At 43.4% G+C, this 19,328-nt stretch overlaps 1 protein-coding gene across 2 annotated transcripts in view; it reads left to right on the top strand.

The window, feature by feature from the left end:
* The window catches only part of LOC150093530 (uncharacterized), a 118,508-nt gene extending 100,383 nt beyond the window's left edge, over positions 1–18,125 (top strand). For both annotated transcript variants that reach the window (XM_090413416.1, XM_090413415.1), the window contains one exon: positions 15,107–18,125. In XM_090413416.1, coding sequence (XP_090269542.1) covers positions 15,147–16,685 — 1,539 coding nt within the window. In that variant the 5' untranslated portion in view covers positions 15,107–15,146 and the 3' untranslated portion in view covers positions 16,686–18,125. The remainder of the gene's footprint in view (positions 1–15,106) is intronic.
* The last annotated feature ends 1,203 nt before the right edge of the window (positions 18,126–19,328 follow it).

The raw sequence follows: 19,328 nt of genomic DNA, 5'->3' as shown, positions 1-19,328 counted from the left end.
ATCTGTGAAAAGGACAGAATGAATGAGGCCTTCTGCGGAACAGCACTTGAGGCGAGCCACCGAGAGAGAGAATCAACCTGATGACCATCTCTTGCATAGCAAAAAAAATTTCGAGAGTGTTCCTCCTCAAATATGGGAACAGCATTCAGCAAGCTGAGCTGACTTCGGATCTGAACAGAGCGTTAAAATGTTCGCGAGTGGAAATCAACTCATTGAGAGGAAAATAGTTCTCGAAGGAAACAATTAAGGGGATACGATTCTGGTAGGAAAAATTAAGCGGTCAGTCGGAAAAGACGATTTTGCGATTTATTTATTCTCGTGTCATCGTAGAATGGCATGAAAGTCATAAAGGTCTTGAAGTTTGAGATGTTTATTCACTGCGGGGTTCGGCAAATGAGCAAGGGGGGGGGGGGGAGGATGTGCTGTCTTAGCAAAACTATGGATAGGATTATTAGGCAGCTGCTATTGCTATTGATTATTGCTCAGAGAGAGAGAGAGAGAGAGAGAGAAGGTCATTTACGTACGGAAATTCTTTTCTTCTGACTCTTGCATTTATACAGAAGTCTGAAGAAAATAATTCATCTTCCCCATTGGTCAACCAGTCAGAAACTGACCTACCAAAATCCAGTGGGGAGAGCACCGAAATATCGCAAGTTTCCGAGCTTAGCCGCAACGCCACGCAAGACAAAAATGCTCTGGAAATCGCAAAACAGCGGCATATATTTTTCTCTAACCCTTTCCATGGCACGTGTCCAGTGATGGGTGGTGTAGGCTTAGAAATCAAGGGGCGACATCTGTACGATAGTGGTTGATTAAGCGGTAGCGGAGAAGTTCATAATTGATGATTTTCTCCGTTAATTTGGAGAGGTCGATGAGTTGGTAATCTGATGGCAGATTTTTGCTATTCAGTTTCGTCATGGGATGAACATAAATCTGCGTCTCTGTGCTGGGAGACATGCTGACCCAGTATAAGTCGAGATCATTTGATCAAAATCCTTCATAATATTCTGCTCTCCTTTTCCATTCTAACTCGACGAATGCGTCCAGCATTTATTGTCTATTTAACTCAGGATTAGTCGATACACTTTTGACTTCTTGTGTTCTGTTCAAAGTTCTGTGACGCTGTCGTGATCACGATTAATCAAAAGCAAGTCCATCTCTTTTCTTCTCCACCTCTGAACTTTTCCGATAGTCTGATTATTGCAATTTTAGAGGAAATGCAACACAAATTATTCCGTGAATTTGTCTGAATGTAGCTCGCTTCGCTGCCGACTTTCTCTGTGAGCAAATTTCATTAAAACATCTTGGGGGGGAATTCGTTTCTTAACTTGTCGAACTGTCAAAGCCGGAGAGTCGGTACTTTTTTCCCTATTTTAATTCCGTCCACACTTTTGCTTAATTCCTGTCCATAGGATTTGCTATTGCCCTGTTCTACCCTCTATATTTCGCTTGTCTAATTTATCGTGTGAAGAAGAAGAAACCCGCCGACATTCTGGAGCCTTTCTGTGTCCAGACGGACCCCACTGCTGCTAAAGAGCTGCCGTCTTCCAAAAATTGAACCCCGGGCGTGACAAGAAACCAAGACGCTGCTAAGTTCACGTTATTTTTTTTCCCTGCGTCCCTGTGCTAATGGTTAAGACCTTGTTCCCCACGTAGCAACGACTTGGAGAGTATCCAGTTCAAGATTTTAACTCAAAGTTCGTTTCCAGCGTCATCTTAATTTTGATTAGCATATCCCACATGCACGATGCGATGCTTTTGCACATCGATATCTTCGCGTGATTACGTTTCACACGCACCCCAGGGCTGTTCCTCGGCGTCTTACGTAACGTTTTCCACCTTTCTTTAAAAATCAGCCAACGAATTACTCCAACTCGCCTTGTAAGATTTCATTTCAACCGCGCTGATTGATGTTATGCGTTTATTTATCTGGGATTGGATCGTTCTGTCTATAACGTGGCAAATATTTTCTACTCTCTCTCTCTCTCTCTCCCTCGCTTTATATACGAGGTTATTGGCTGAGGATCAAGAATAAAACATTGAGTCAAAATGCCTGCTAACAATCAAAGTGAAATAAAGTTTATTTTACGAAAATATTGCGAAAACGAATTAAGGAAAACGTGGAGTGAGAGAGAAAGGAAACCAAATTGAAAAGCTTGGATCTCTAAAAATTCTAATACTGGGATTCCATTGATTCCAGCATTTGAAATTGCAGCATTGGGAACTGGAATTTCAGCACTGGAATGAAGAAGAAAACTCATGAGCAGACTTCTTAAAAGATTTAAAAGAACATTTGGGAGCAGAGCAGTTTTTTTCCCCCTTCCTTTAGTAATTGTTCGATGGAAAAGCGTAACTTTCGGTGGTTATGTGAGATATCATCGAAGAGTAAACAAATAAAAGTAGCTCGACGATGTGTTTTTCTAGTTGTAAGACCAGAGATCGGCACTCGCTTTTCATAAAAACAAAAGTGATTCATCGGGTCGTACTGTGTTGAACGAAGAGCTTCTTTCCCGTCAAACTTTCTTTCTTTCTTTTTTTTTTTTTTTTTTTAGTAATACGATGCGTTAGCGGTGGAATGTAAATGTGTTTTTAAAGAATAAGAAAAACGTCGCCGCGATGGGATGAGTTAGCTTCGTTTTCTCATATGATGTAAATCGAATCCGTTACCTTAAGATTTGTAATTAAAGCAACTTGATTGATAAGAAAATTCGTCGATTTGATTTACTAAACACGAAGGTTTTTTTAAGTTCATCTCGATTACCTGAAGAATGGCTTGATTTATCCAGAGTTTCGTTGCTCCACCCTGCCGAAAGAATAAGCACTCCTGTGCAGGGGCATTTCGTCGTTTTCTGTTGAATATTATAATATTACTTAAGAGCGCTTCGTTTCTCACAAATGAGACGAGATTCGACTTAAACCTGCTTACGTGGAGATTTAATGAGAAAACATTTGCGGGGAAGAAAAATCTTAAAAAGCATGTTTTTTAAATTGACAGCAATTTCAAAATGTTTTCAGTTCTTTCGCAAAGAAAGCTCAACCCCCCCCCCCCCCCCCACGAATCACGTGACGAACAGTTTCAATCTTGAAACTGCAACACGGTCATCGCTAAAAGGTCACGTTCGTCTATGGAGAGGGAAAAGCCTTTCGGGGATAAAGATGTCAATTTTCTGTTTTGAAAATTGCACGAATGTTCTCTTCACCTTTTGTTTTTCTTTCATTCCGTTTTGCAGTTGCGTGAAATAAATACGATTCTCGTTGCGTTATGAACTGGCTCTGGAAGATGCGTCTTCCCTTCCTCCCCATGCCAAAAAAAAAAAAAAAAAATCTGACATTTCCCCTTGTGCTGTATTTTAAACCCCCAATTCCCAAAGTGTCAATAAACTAGCCACACAATAAACAAGGGGGGGGGAAAAACATTTTCTATCGAGTGTGTTACGTCTTTGTGACAGATGTTTCCATCGTTTGTAAACGAGGAGAAACATCGGCAATTAACGACCAGAAAAGCGAATGCTGAAGGAAGGCGGAGGGAGATTCGGCACTCGTTCCTGAGTCGAGTGAAAGAAGAGTCGAAAAAAATTAAGCTTTCGATGTTCTTGGGCTTGAAGGAACGAAGAGGCCGTTTCCGAAAAACTAGCAATAAAGGGGGGGAGGAAGAAGAAAGTTAGTTCGGACTGAACCGAGAACTTCCCTTATCGGATTTATAAGATGGCGCTGGAACAACTGGATTGGATTAAAAGAAGTTCCGCGGAAGTATCCATAAAGAATGCATGTGGCAGAGAGCGGACGCAGTCGACGGAACGACCAGAGGTCATACGTGATTTTAAACAAGCAAACAAAGTTAGTTCGTGCAGAAAGTTTTCCGAGGGTAAAGCTCGAAGACAATAATGTTTTTAATGCTTACAAGGAATAAGACCTTTCTTTTCTTTTCTTTTTTTTTTTTTTTTTTTTTTTTTTTTTTTTTTTTTGTCAGCAGCGAAAATAAACAGGCTCGATGAGCAGTTTCGCGCTGCATCTGCCAGTAAAGGGACAATCTCAAGAGAAGCATCCCCGTCAACGAAGAAAAGAGGAGCATCAAATCGAAACGCGAATTCCATCCACACCTCGCAAGGGGATTATCGACTTGCCTCCGTGTGTGCATGCACGAAGGAATTGTGTCAAGTGTTTTACGTCCATCCTCCGCTTCCCCAATGAGAAAGAGTTTGACGATGAACAATGTTATGCAACAGTCCGAACTTGAGGTCAGCGCTGCTCTTTCCAAAGTGATATATTCAGTGGCACGATCCCCCACCTCACCCCATCCCTTTTCTACGTGTTCCTCTTCCGTGCTCGTTCTCAGCGGCGAGTATGCGGAAGGAAACGTGATGGTGCTTTCATTTTCACTTCATCTCAAGGAAGGGAAACGGGGGGGGGATGTCTGAGAGTGAATTCTACGTTGAGACGGTGCGGCCCTGAGCTGTTTAATGGGCAAACTGAACTTTCGCCCTCTCGACTTCGTGCGCAGTTTTTAAACGTTCCGCTTTCAAAAGCCAACATTAGACGAAATGATTCGAAGAAAGCAGTTGAATGCCCTTTAACCGATTTCCCTTTGCTTCCGCCATCTTTCTGACCTTTCCTCGATGCGTATGAGGAAAGTGCATGAAGCAATCCCGATGCGGGGACACACGTCACGTAATCGGTATTGCGACGTTGTTTCCACGCTCGTGTTAACCACGCTCTTGCAGCAACGCGCGATGACTTGCTGTATGCTGCCCGTCGTTCGAACGGCACGTATTCCGTGAGTAAGCATTCACCAAGTGACGAAACGTCCGCCCTCGAAACATCCGTGATAACCCGAGACCTCCGTCCGATGCGCGTGGGAGGCACGGACCAACATCCCACTCCGCTGTCCCGTCATGCCATGCGTCTTCTTAACGGGTTTGAAGGTTGTCGTAGGTGTCGCGTAGGCACGTGATCTTGTTTTCTCGGCGTCCTGTGCCGTCTCTGCCAAGTTGTGCATGAACTCCGTCACTGTTATAAGTTTCTGAAGGCTGCAGACGAAAGACAGGCGTGTGGGCTTCCATCTAAAACAAATCGTTTTTCAAGTTGCTGAATCCTCCTCAGAAAACTGGGTGACGTAGTAACGCATGTTTCGGACTGGATTGAATGTGTCTCGCTGAATTGCTTTCAAAGAAATTAAAACAAAACGATGACGAAAAGTTCAACCTCAGCAGCAAGGAATTCAGCCGAGTCCTGGATCCAAATAAAATTGAATTGGGTTCAGGAAGAACGAATTGACTGACTCGGTCCTTCTCGTGAGCCGCACATTTCTGCCAGATGCTGCAACGTTTGCTTTCAGAGATTGCCAACAGTGGGCGTCGTCATCTCCCCGCTACTGAAGCCGTCGGATGCCTTTTGAAACTCAGAGGGGAGGAAAAAAGAAATTTGGGAAACTGAAGAAAGCTTTCTGTCCGCCCCCCACATCAAATATGGTCCCGAGGGCTCCTTTCTTAAGTTTCATTTAATCCTTGCAAGCATCTTCGGCTCAATTTTCTGAACGCATTTTTTGTGCTCTGTCCTTCCATTACATAAAGAGTCTCGAAGACGACGTCGCGCACCTTCTTTCGCCTACGTTATTTCCGTTGACGCGAGAAAGTACATCACGTTTGTTCAGCTGGAGAAGAAAGTGAAGTCGATGAGTGGAAGCGATCGAGTCACCTGTGCTAGAAACAATTCGTTACTCCGTCAAAACCTCGCTCCTACTCGTGCTCTTAACATCCGCTTGAACGCTGAAATGATTTCACCGAAGAGTCGTCTCGATAAACCAGTTTAATAAGGCCCATTGGCCTTATAAAACTTCCAAGGTCAAGTGAATGACCGACAGTTTACTCGTGGGCAGAACAGATGTGCCCACCCATGGCTCTCGGCGCTGTCTGCTGTGATCCAGCCCAGTCGGGGAGTCGCAACTCATGGGGCTGACGGACTTCTGCTTGGATGCTCCTTGACCAAACTCTATAAATAGCTGAAGTCCGTAAGGGATTCCTTGGTGCCTCTCGCTTCCTTAATGCCTCCTCCGAGGCATTAAGGAAGCAAGAGGCGGGGGGGGGGGGGAAGATGATCACCAGGTTTGCAACTCGTAAAGTGCTCTTTCAAAGCAAACCTTCCGTTTGTTTTGCAAGTCTTCGTTTTATGCCGGTTGAGAGTTCTCATTTCGGCCAACCAGAATTTTTGTGTTCACGTCGTTCGGGATCGTACTTCCAAGCTCTGCGGGTGGATGGAGGGAGAGTTTCGATGTTTTGATGAGCTCTGTTTTCCTCTTTGATACCCGCCAGCATCATCGCCGTGTCCTGCACCTCGCTTCCGAAACCATCTCTTGAGGTCTTCTGCCTAGTTCAAAGGGAGTCCGAGCGGACTCAACCGACGCTGCTCGGTCGTTGAAATCGCTCGTTTTATATTTATTTATTTTTTTATTATCCGATTTGCCCGACTTACTTACCAACATCAGTAAGGAAATGACTCGGAGAGGAACGCTGTGTACCTGGAGTTCATGACGGTAGGCTTTTGGTGAGCAGGCGAAATGTCACTCGATTTATACTCAAGAGTTGTCCGGGGAAAAAGTTGTTCAGTTGCAGGAAGAAAAAGATGCCTCCAAAGGAAAGTCGTCATTTTAAAGTTTTAGGAGCAAATAAGCACCCCGAGAATGCATACGCATTGCCACAGCTGAGCCGACTTGAAAACAGGGCTATTCAAAGAATCGCCCATTTGTACTTTAACTGCTCCGCTAAAGCGTCATCCCAAAGAAATGGCCACCGCTCTTCTAAAGTTGAAATTGCTGTGCGACGAATTTTCTTTATTTATTTTTGTTTTTTTCGCTTCAGGCGCAGTTTCTTTGGTCACGATACAATTAACAACAAGAAATAGGCAGAAAAAGAATTTCCATATCAGAGAAAAGATGAAGCCTTTCTTCACGAATGGATTTCGATGCGGCAGCAGGCCCTCTTCTGTTCAGATCTTCTTCCACGATGACGTCAAGTGCGTTGATGATTTTCATCTCTCTGTGTGCCAAGCGGAACTGCTTTACGAGGGCCGTGCGCATGCGGTTTGAGTATGAAATGTTGGTTGCTCTCTCACCGGTGGTGGGAGAACGCTCATCCAATTCCGACACTCACGTGACAAGTAAGACATCTTAGTGCGCTGCCACACCGCTTTAGGACTCTCTCGGTGTAGACACCAAACCCGATTTTTTTAACGTCTCCTCGTTCCCATTTTAGCTGGGCGACCCCGTCCTGTTTGCATAGCAGATTCTGCAAACGCAACATCTATCGCAGTCACTTCATTAAGGGTGGACTGTCGCGTGGGATTAGTGCAACGCAACTTCTACGTCACGCTCTTCTGAAGATCTGTGTTTAAATGCCACAGCACTCCTACCTTTCCGATTTCTTGTCGGTTGGATGACTCCTGGGCTCTTGCTGAACCTCGTCATTAAGTGCTTTGGCATATTTCACTTCGGAAAATTCTTCAGCTATTCGAGTGTTGCTTTTATTTTCCAGTTCGGTGGACGTGGAGAAGCCTCTGCCCTCCCTTACCGTTAGAACGAGGTTCGTAGCGATCACGTCGTCTTGCATTTCCTGGATTTTTTTCTTTCCAAGGGTTTACTTACACAGAGTGTTTCAAAACGAATTGAACACTTGCATACGTTTATTACTCGGTAGGTTTCATGTGCACGGTCTTACGAGTATTTTGGAACACTCGTCAGATTGTACCGCAACTGCGATGGGTCGTTCACAAATTGATTTCAAGAACACTTCATTTTAAACCTGGTTAGCGAGTAGTAAATGCTTGAAGTGTTCATTCTGCACATATTGGCGTGCAGTGTAGTGAAATTAGCGAGTCAGTCACGAGGTCTCTTCCCATATTTTATCAAAAAAAAAGTGTCATCCGAACTTGAATAGTCATGGAAGTGTCTTGTGGGGGCCCAATAGGAAGATCACACGAAGTTACAACTTGGCTTCATCGCTCGGTTCACCGTTCAATAACCATGCGAGACTTGGCGGTTTCATCTTGTTATTTCTCGTGACTTTCTCCCCACATAAAACCCGCGGTTCGCTGCGGTCAAACTCGTTTGGGCGCCTTCAACGGACTGTTCGGCTGGGACTTGAAGAATGGTACACATTGTAGCAAAGCGCAAACTGCCTGCCTGTAGTTTCCATTTGCACTTAAGCGAATCACGGTCCCTGTTAGGAGGGGGAAATGAGCTCAAGCCCCCCCCCCCCCCCCAACACGCACATCCATTAGCAGAAATGAAACCCGGATTCAGTTCATCTCAGTCCACATTTTTTGATGCAATCACTTTTTTCAGACGATTTCTTCTCGGTATTTGCACACAAAATTCTCAACTGAGATCGAAGTTCATTTTCTTAAGAAGTTTGTTTCCGTAAATGTGGTGTACGCAGCGATCGAAACCGAGTTTAATGAATGACGGGAAGGAGACTACAACGACTCCGGCTGATTTGAACTTCCGTTCCTACTACATCCTTTCGAGATCTGTTCGGGAGGGGGAGCTAGACGAGGCCGATTCTTGGGTGGTTCAAATGCCCGAAAGGTGCTCACGCATTCAGCTGACGCAGTTTGCGCATATGCGATGTGGCCACCGACCTAAACTCCGTCTTTACTTGAGCACTTCAGCGACGTCCTCCAACCGGTTTTGAACTCCCCCCCCCCCCCACACACACAGAATCATTTAAGATTCCTCCAATGTGTTTCGCTGTCCGCGAGTTGCGGCATCCGTCGCCGAAAATCTTATTCTTCAGAGCCGCTGGGATGGCCTTGACCCGGACAGTTCCTCTGGGGGGGGGGGGGGTTCTATGCAGGCCCGACACAATAAGGAGAGTGGCGGTCTTAACTGGAAGTTTCCGGTGTGGATTGTGACTCACGACCCCACCGAGAACATTGTAATCACGGCGTGCTGACCTCGGAACCCTACAATACTGGAATAAAAGAACACAGGAGACATTAAAAGAGGGGAAGGAAGGGATGCGCGTGTGGTCGTCGAACTTGATCCGAGGAGGCTGGGGAGGGGAAGGTTAATCCCCCCGGCCGCATTTGATTGCTATCCGATTATGTCATGAACCGTTTTCATCGGAAGAACGGCTCAGACGAAGGAAATGAGATCAAAGCGCCCTCTTTAAGCCGGCATTGTCTTCTCATCTGAAACCATTCATTTCACGGAACCAAGTTAACGGCTGTTACGTGCGAAAAAGCGGGGACGGATCAGGTCAATTTGCTCTCATCCCTAAATACATTGACTGGATCTCCCCCCCCCCCTCTCTTTCTTCAGTAGAAACCATTACTTTTTATCTAACAGCTCATTGTGTTCTAGTGGTCGATGAAAAAGAATGCTCTACTTTAGCATACAATTTCTTCTCTCTCTCTCTCTCTCTCTGTGCTTCTAAAAGAGAATCGGGAGTAGATACATTTAGATCCCTTGTGATGAAGCGGGAAAGGTATGCAAAAGTTACCTGAAGTGATTAAAATTATAAAAAAAGGATTCTGGGAATTATTTTTGAATTATTTTGGTGACAGTCACATTCTAAAAAAAAACGTCCGTTTCTATCGTCAAGTAACTTGCTGAAGAACGTTGCATCGCGTGTCTGTGTGAGGAGGAGAGAGAAGGAGTTCTTGTGTTGCTGCTGCCGTTTCGCATACTCGTCCAAAGGAGCAAGAATTGGAAGGCGAGTTTGATAAGAAACGCAAAACTCCTGCGAAATAAATCAAAACGACAGAAACGTGTTCAACGATTTAGCTTGAATTCCATTGCTTGGCGCAAACAAATAAATAAACACATTTCTGTTTTTATTTTTTTCGAGAAATGATGTTGCAGCTTCTAATAAGTGGTTTTTATTTATTTTTTTCACTCCTGCAGTGCATTACGAGGAAGCAAAATCGTTCGCTTTGAAGCCGCACGCCAAAAATGTCCACAGAATCCCGTGGTCAGATGGGGGCAGCTTTGTTCAGCAGCAAAAGATCTCTCTGCAGTCTCGTTCCGATGCTAATTCGGACGAACTGTTTGCCTTCGGAGCTGCGGCAAAGTCGCTACGAGGGACAAATTTAGTTTGCAGCATCCCTGATCGCATTCATCCGGGAATTTACCGATGCAGTTCATAAGGCGACGTGGACTGATGGGGGAATTTCCCCCACTTTTCGGGCGGATAACAAACGACTCGCATTTTCGCTCGATGGAGTTTTGTTGGAACTAAAAGTAAATCTTATTTCGAACGAAACAGCGTTCGCGGAAATTGGGAATTCGAAGTCATCTGTCTCCGCGTTATATCCGTCTACAGCCCCACCCAAATCGTCAGGACCGTTTAATCGCTTTTTATTAGTTTATAGCTCCCTGCAGGGAGGGTGTTAACTAACAACAAGAGGTTTGAGAATTCCTCTACCCCTTCTTACAGACGTTCTTTCGAGCGCATCTTTTTAGTGCGATTTGAAGTTCGCGTATGACCTCAGCAATGAACCGAAAAAATGTCATTCGCAGCGATGCTACAACGAAAAATAATTATTGCCAAACGCATTTCCTGTTTCGGAGTCCCTTTCCCCTATCCTTGCTTCACTAGTTTTCCTGGGGGGGAGGGGGGGGGGCTTTCTCGGCAGTCCCAACTGCGAACTAAAATGAACACCCGAGCACGACTGGCCTTGTTAAAAAGATTAAAAACCAAACTCGCTGCTTGTTAACTATCGCATAATAACATTTTTAACGTCATTTGTATGAATTTCAAGGTGATATTTCCTCAAATCCCCTATGAACTCCAAGAACCGTTGAAGCTCGTCCACAGCACGATTTTCTAGGCGCCCATATTTTGTTCGGGATTCGGACCCGAGATCTTTGCGGTAAGAAGCAGTAGCTTTTACCAACTGAATTTTGCTAATATTTTGCCAAATTACATAAAAGGCGTCGACTTTTTTCTTCCATTTTTTTTTTTTTCGTGTTGTATTACTGAAATAGGAATGGACTCGTTCTGAACTTCAAGTAACCTTCGCTCTTTCAGATGGCACGGAAATATCAACGTTAACCGACGGAACGGCTCAAGCGTGCCATTTATCTTCGCAGAAGTTTTGCTTTTCTCGTTTTCGTTCCAGTTGCGTTTCAGATTTCCTCCTTGAATGGCCTGTTGGGACTTGCGTCCAACACAACACCAGAAGTGGGCCTAATGAGCGATAGCACAACCCCCGCTACTGCAAATTGATCCAATTTTTCTGAAATAGATTTTCCTCCGTTTCGCTGCAAAACATTTCTTGGATCACTTTTGACATTTTTTTTAGAAGTCAAAAACTTTTTATGATTCACATCTGCTGTTAACATCATGCACTCCCTTATCCTGATTAAAATTACGTGCAAGTACAAGCTGCACGCATCTCCGTTTCACTATACAAGTACATTTTGATAAAATTCCAATCCAGTATTACTGTTTCACAAATTCTGCACTACTTATGTTATTTTTAACATTCCATCGACGTCTGTTTATCTCCATATGCATTTTGCTTTTTCCTTTAAACTGATCATCGCCTTGGTGTGAACTCTGCTGTGCTGCAAGTATGAATGTGAGGGATCAAACGATCCGTCCAAGACTGAGCAGACGATTAAATGTTATTCAATTCAATTTAATGATAAAAAAAACCTAATCGTTATTATGCTCTCTAACAATCTTTTCATGAACGAGAATAGTTATTTAATAATAATAAATCGACATTTGCATTCAACAAGAGCCTCCGTAGCTCAGTCGGTATAGACAAAGCCCTTTGTTCGCAAAGACCTCGGCTCGATTCCTGTCTATGACGTGAGTAACCTTTATCTGGTCTCTTTCGACTGAAGGTGAGTTAGCAGGTCTCTTACGAAAAACCCGGAAATTCGGGTTTTTCGCCCACCAAAAAGTAAACCGATTCCGTAGATTATAGTCATTAATACGTCCCAGCCATGAGCCTGTCCCGAGCCCTGATAAAATTGGGAGGGGAGGAACAATGGTGAACCACCCTGTAAAAATCTCACCGGGAACACCCTGTGGGCAATGCCTACAAAGTCACCTACGGTTGGAAACGACTGAAGGGAAAAAAGCACCGCATTCAACAAACTAATCTGAGCTTCAACAAACTAATTTGTACTTATCTTGGTTAATGTAAGAAATGTTCCTGCGTCATTTATCACTCCAATAGATTAGTCTAAATCCTCTCTTAAAGGTTGCATCCACTTCCTCATTTCTAAGCTTGCCCTTAAGAGAGTTGAAGGATCTTGGCGCCAGGAATGTCAAATGGTGCTACAGGTTTTTTTTTTTTTTTTCTTTCGTCTGAGGAACCTTGAAAAGTAGACCATCCTGCCTGAGGTAAGGTGCCGGTGATTAAGCCTCATTCAATGTCCTGTCTAACAGTGCTAACCTAGAAAAGTATAAAATCTAAGAGACCGTTTGCAGCGTAAAAGTAAACCCTTCTGATTTGCACTCTCAAGAGAATTGATAACTCCATATATCTTTTCCCTGCTCGTGAAAACGAACTCAAAAGTGTTCTAGCTAGCCTAAAAACAACCACAACGTCTGGGTACGATGGTATTAACACTTACATTGGGAAGGAATTCCACTCCTTATGTACATTTTTAACTTATCACTGATGACAGGTGCGTTTCCATCGGAATTTAAGAAGGCCGCAGTTGTACAGATTTACAAAAAGGGAACCAAAAATGACTTGGAAAAGTTATAGACCGATCTCCCTTCTATCATGAGTCTAAAAATTAGACTCATGGACAAAACAACAACTTCTTTTCAAAGAATCAGTTTGGGTTCAGGCAGACGTTTAGCACAGAACACACTGTACTGAACTTCACAAACACAGCTTACCCCTCCCTTGACGAACATAAACAAACATTGGCAGTATTTCTAGATATACACAAGGCTTTTGACTCTGTATCACATGAAATTTTGATAAAAAAAAAAAGTCATAGGAATACGAGGTACTACCCTAAACTGGTTCAAAAATTACTTAAATGCCAGATCACAAATTGTAAAAAAAGACAACAACTATGGGCTCCAAAATGGTAGACTGTGGTGTACCACAAGGATCAGTCTTAGGACCAATTTTATTTAGCATTTATATCAATGACTTCTGCAATATTAAACTAAACGGTAAAATAAATACTTTTACAGATGATACCATCCTGATTCTCTTAAGGACATAACCGAACAAATGCAAGCCAAAATGAAATTGCTAATCTTTTAAAAATTGGTTCCAGTCAAATACACTCAGTCTGAATGACTCAAAAACTAAATACGTAAATTTTAACCGAAATGCAGCAAGTAAAATGAACTTCACCGCACAATTAATTTTGCAAGATTGGAATTGCAGGACAAATTCAAATTGCACCTGCGAGGAAATAGAAGAGATCAATGTAATAACTTGGGATTAAAATTTGATAAATATTTAAGCTGGAAACTGCACATCCCCGATGTCGCAAATAAAGTAAGGATTATGTTAAACAGACTTTACCACATAAATAGATTCTTAAATTTAAATATGTTAAAATTATTATATTCTTCGTGGATTCAAAGCACACCACAATAGGGTGTATTCAGTTTGGGAGGGATCTATCGCACTACGCTGAAACCTTTAGTCTCGACTCAGAATAAGACAATTAAAATCTTAACTAGAAACAAATATAAGGATGCTGCAATGTGTAATAAATACATCATACTAAACATACTACCCCTTAGATATTTAAGTGCTTATAGGATACTACTATTAATAAAACAAACGACAACGAATACGTAAATATCAAACAAGATACTTTCCTTAGTAGACATAAGGGCCTAAAATATTTAGTTATAAAAGCAAATAAAGAAGCAATACACAAACATTATACTTATTTAGCGCCAAAAGTATTCAACACACTTCCTTTAACGATAAGAAACGAAATTAACCCAAACCAATACAAAATTCTAATCAAAGAGTATTTATTTTCCCACAGAAACGAGGAAGATCTGTTCCAAATAATTGTATATACGATTGGTTTTAGCATATTTGTATTCAAAGATTCAGTTTCATGTGTGAAACGTAAAAATTTAAATGCTATTTAACTGCTTGGTTTTATTTTGTTCCCAATAAATTGTTATGCAACTTTCTCTGTACATACTAACATGTCTCGTGCGATTTTATGATGTTATTAAATTATAATAATGTATAATATGTATATTGTGCGGATGTGTATATAATGATGACGCATTACGAAACATTTGGTAAGTGTATGCAGTTCGTAATCCAGGCGAGCTATTACTCTTAGGTTTCACATATGATTGCTCAAAATTTTGTACTTGAAATATGAAGCTTAGAATAAAGAATAATATGAATATGGAAAAAAAAACATGCCACGACATGTTAAAACATGTCATATTAATTTGCATGTATAAATTTTATTTGTTAAAGTTCTCTGCTTTATTTTATTTTATTATTTATTCACTACGTTTTTAAATTTTTATAAACGGTTCTCCAAATTAACGTCCGCTCCGACAGCGAATGCCTTAAGTAGTGAAATGTTGCTGTTTTTACCGAGTATACAGGGTGGCCCAAAGGTCACGAAGTGGTTTAAACATTTAATATTTTTTTTTATTTATTAATTATTATTTTTTGCTGTAATGAAATACAGAATCTGGAGATTTTTTATTAATTAAAAAAACCACATTACTTAAATTTTCGGCTTCACAAAGTCAGGTCCTGTCTACGGTATTGTTCCTCCATGACGGCTGCAGCGCCCCGTTTTCCTTCAGGTGATCCCATGGGAGAACATTCGCGCAGAAATGAGGATATGCGGCAAAAAACATTAGCAGCTGTCAAGGGGGACCGTAGAGAGGGCCCGTCTTTGTGAAGCCGAAATTGGAAGGCAATTAGGTGATTGGGTTTTCATAACTAATTAAAACAAAGCTTCCATCTCCAGGTTCTGTATTTCATTATAACAAAAACGAATAAATATAATTAATACATAAAAAAGTTATTAAACGTCTAAACGCATTTGTGACTTATGTGCCGCCGTGTAGAAAGGAAGTCGCACAGGATACGTACTGAACTTCTCTTTTTTTTATTTTTTGCTTTTCAGGTGTTCTCCCAAGTTCCTGTCGCCAAAGAAAAAGCCAACTATGCATCGTCTGAGAGGGTCCCCTTGCATCATCGTGCTGCTCTTCTACTTCACGTGTCTGTGGACAGTGTCTGCCGGCATCTGTCCCGCGCGCTGCATTTGCAATGACGAGATCCTCACGGTGACATGCGACTCGGCCAACCTGGGCATCTTTCCCATCACCCTGAACCCGGAGCTCCGGGAGCTGTACCTGAGCAACAACCACATCAAGAGCATCAAGTCTTCGCTCAACGTGTACCGCAACCTCAAGTACCTGGACGTGTCCCACAACCAGCTGGTCACGCTGGAAAAGGAGGGCTTCGGAGGGCTCAAGAACCTCGAAGTCCTGCTGCTGAATCGTAACATGATCTCGACTCTGCAGAACGACACCTTCAACAGCCTGCACACCCTGCAGACCCTGCACCTCAACGAGAACTTCCTCGAAATCGTGACTGCCCGAGTGTTCTACCACTTGACCAGCCTGGAGAAGTTGGATCTCTCGCAGAACAGGATCGCCAGCATCGAGGAGGACGCGTTCTCTGGACTGACGAACCTGAAGACGCTGTTTCTGCGAGACAACAAGCTGACTGCGATTCCCAGCGAGGCTTTCCGTCACGTGACGAAGCTGCTTAGGCTCGACCTGGGCTTAAACTCTTTCCTCGACATTCCCGAAAATGCCTTTTCCGCTCTGAACGAACTGGAGGAGCTGTCGGTGGACAGTTGCGGCATGCGGACCATCCAGTACGGAGCGTTCAAATGGCTGAACTCGTTGCTCGTGCTGCGCATCCACGACAACGAACTGCGTGAGGTGCCGACCAAAGCTCTCTTCGACGTGATCCGGCTGGAGGAGCTGCACATCGGACAGAACAAATTCCGCGAGCTGCAGGCACTCGCCTTCCAGAGACTCAAGTACTTGAGTACGATCGAGATCAACGGCGCGCCTCTGCTGGAGCGCATCGAGAAGGGCGCGTTCGCCGACAACACTAACCTGAAGAAAATCGTGATCAACCACAACAAACACCTGAAGCACATCCAACAGGGGGCGTTCGAGAGCCTCCCCAATATTGAGCACGTGAGTCTGCGCGGCAACGCGTTCGAGACCTTCGCGTACGGTCTTCTGCCGTGGGACGAGCTGCAATACCTGGACGTGCGCGACAACCCCATTGTGTGCAACTGCACCCTCCTGTGGCTGCTGCGCCTGCTGCAGAACAAGAACTTCTCTTCGGCGCCTGCCGACATCACGCAGGTGGCGTGCTACAACCCTCCGGGCCTTGAGGGCAGGAACTTCGTGACCTTAACCCCTGACGACCTGAATTGCTACAACGTGGACGCCAGGCGGCAGATCATCATTGGGGTTGTGGTGGCTGCTGCGGTGGCAGCGGCCGCGATGGTCATGCTGGGGTTTCGCTACAGGGACAAAGTGGCGGGCGTCCTCAAGAACAAGTGGAACGGGAGCCGAAAAGAACCCCAATATCAGAAGACCAGCGGGGAGGAGGAGAGCACCATCCTACAAGCGGCGGCCCAGCAGTCTTTGAAAATGACCCCCGTGACGGAACTGTGATAGAAGTTCGTATTCTCCCCGAACACTTCCCTCTTCTCGTATTTCGTACTGCAACACATACAAACACACATACGGACGTGATCTTTTAATAGCAGTTTAGGACCTCCTTCTTTTAAGAAATTCGTTTCGGGGTCACCAGCCATTCGGACTTTCTGCAATTTTACAAAATGGCGGAGGTCACCGAAACTTTCTTTTCTATTTACGAATCATCGTCGAGTGTTCGCAGGAACAAGCAAACACACAACTAAAAAAGAAATCCAAGAAAAATCTCTCGTGTTTGGACCGCCCTCAAATTTTTTCCTCGGAATTTTTGTGGATGGAAAGCGAATGTTACGTCATTCGGAACTCCCCCCCCCCTCTTTTGTGTGAATTTTTTTTCCCTGGAACGCAACTCTATTCCTGTCGGATCCCTTTCTTTTATTTTTACTTTTTTGTGTGTTTTTAAAGTTTGCACCACTCTCCAAATAACGCGGTTTTACGTTGTGATGGGGGAGGAGAACACGTGCAAATTAGGGAATCAATCAAAACAGTCGGATTTCAGTTGCGAGGTGGCGATCCTACTTCGGGAGTGCCCTTTCAGTTCTGTGGGGAACAACTCATGTGATTCTGTTTGACTCGTTAGCGAACGATCTGTGCACTTTATGAATGGGTTTGGAAAAAAGGTTTATATATAGCAAATAGACCTTCTATAATCTTGTTTGGAGGAAATAGCCGACGTTATGTCCTTTAGTGATATATTTTATATATAACTTTAGATATATATATATATACAAACACACACATCTATATATATATATATATACATATATATATATCGCTTTGGTTTTGTAGTAGGACATTGTCTTTCACACTGGGCTTTCATTACAACTAATGTGGAACAAATTCCTTGTACATTGATTATTGGTTCGTTCAAACTGTTATATTTTATAGTTCCCGTTCAAACCGCCGTGCAGCTCTTAGCCTTATCTCTCTCTTTCTCTACAGGTGGCGTTGGTCACCTCCAGAAAAAAGAAATATCAATTGCTCTTTCTATTCTGAACTCGAATACCTCTTGCACGCTTTAATATTATGTATTTATTTTCTCGTGCATTTTGGAATCCTCCTCTTGCATTCCCTCATCTTTTCTCCTCTTTGGGCTCTTCGGTTGCAGCTGAGTGGCGAGACAGTAGTGCCATCTGGTGTCGAGCTTCTCGTTTATTCAGGAAGTCCCCGCGCAGCTCCTGAATCAACAGGTGAATAACAGAAATGATAAAATACATTTTTCTTATTTTCGTATTTAACTCATTTATGCCATAATAATCCAGAGATGAACACTCCAGAAAGAAACCTCCTTTTTATGTTTGCTGCCACAATGATAGTCGTTGTTTGAAGTTTCAAGAGTTGGATACATTGACGTCCACTTGTACAGAAAACTGGAACAATAAAAGAATCAAATTTAAAGCGTCTGTCGTCATTTCCCTTCTTCACCCACTAACACCGAGAAGGAAACTACAAGTTAAAAATAAAGTCAAGGAAATCAAATTTGCCTCGAACAACAATAAACACACGAGTAAATTAAAACAACGCATAAAAACATCTACCGATTTCAGGAGGCGTAAGCCATGAACACCTCCGTACTGAACGCAAACATCTCGTCTCCACCTGTTTTTTTACGACAGCCACTCTAAACGCCCACAGAAGCAGAGAGTTTATTGTCGGGTGGCATGCAAGGACCGGCGGAGATGAGTGTTTTTCATTTTTATGCACGGTCGCATCTCGCGACAATAAAACACCCGAAAGTATTGTCTGTTGACAACGTGGCCGCGAGCTGCGAAGTCGCTGATGCTACAACCAGAAACAGCTCGCGTTGCCTTGAGCGGCATAACAGCGACATAAGACAATGTTGCATTCGACAGATTTGCAATCGAGTAAAAGCAGGTTTTAAGAAAAGCGCGCGGTTGCAAATAGAGTCGAGTGTGGTCTTCTCTCGTGCGACACGTGGAAGCAACGATGAGAGCGTCCACCGGTGAAGTTGATTGATCAGTATTTCCTACCGCAGACCTCTACTTCCTTCCGCGAGTAGCTAAAAAGGGATCTTTTATTAAAATGGACGGAGGGTGCTGCCAAACGAAAATCGCCAGTCAGATTTCCTTACCTGTGAGGGGTCAGCAAATGCCGACTCGCAAACGCGTTGTGTCCTTTTTCCCGACAGCGATCCTGCCCTGCCGTTGTCCGAAGAATGCTCTTTCTTATTCGTGGAAATGCCGCAGTAGACCACTGTATTCGGAGGTGCACATCCAAATAGGAGATTTCTCTCGATGATCTTCACCGGTCGGTGGCGTTATCAGCATCTCTGACCACGTGATTTAAGAAAGTGGAAAGTTAAAGCGAACTTTTCGGGCCTTCGTGCTATCAAAAATTTCCAAAACCCTCTGAGATCGTCTATAAATTAATCTGTAGAGTTTCTTTTCTTGTTTTATGAGTTGAAGAAGAGGTTTTAGGAAGACACTTATGTAACGGGAAAAAAATAGATGGTACCGTTCAGTGGAGTCTGTTAGCACGTGAAGTACTCAGCAGCAGCGACCAAAGCGAGTCTATAAACGAGTTTTGGTTGTTCGCTTTAAAAATGAAAAATTAACAAATATGACATCGAGTCACTTTCGT

This window comes from Typopeltis vanoorti, chromosome 24, assembly GCF_054136105.1.
Source record: "Typopeltis vanoorti isolate ZY-2024b chromosome 24, IOZ_Tvanoo_1.0, whole genome shotgun sequence".
Taxonomy (NCBI): Eukaryota; Metazoa; Arthropoda; class Arachnida; order Uropygi; family Thelyphonidae; genus Typopeltis; species Typopeltis vanoorti.
Note: the sequence above shows the minus strand (reverse complement) of the source record. Positions and strands in the feature narration are given on the sequence as shown.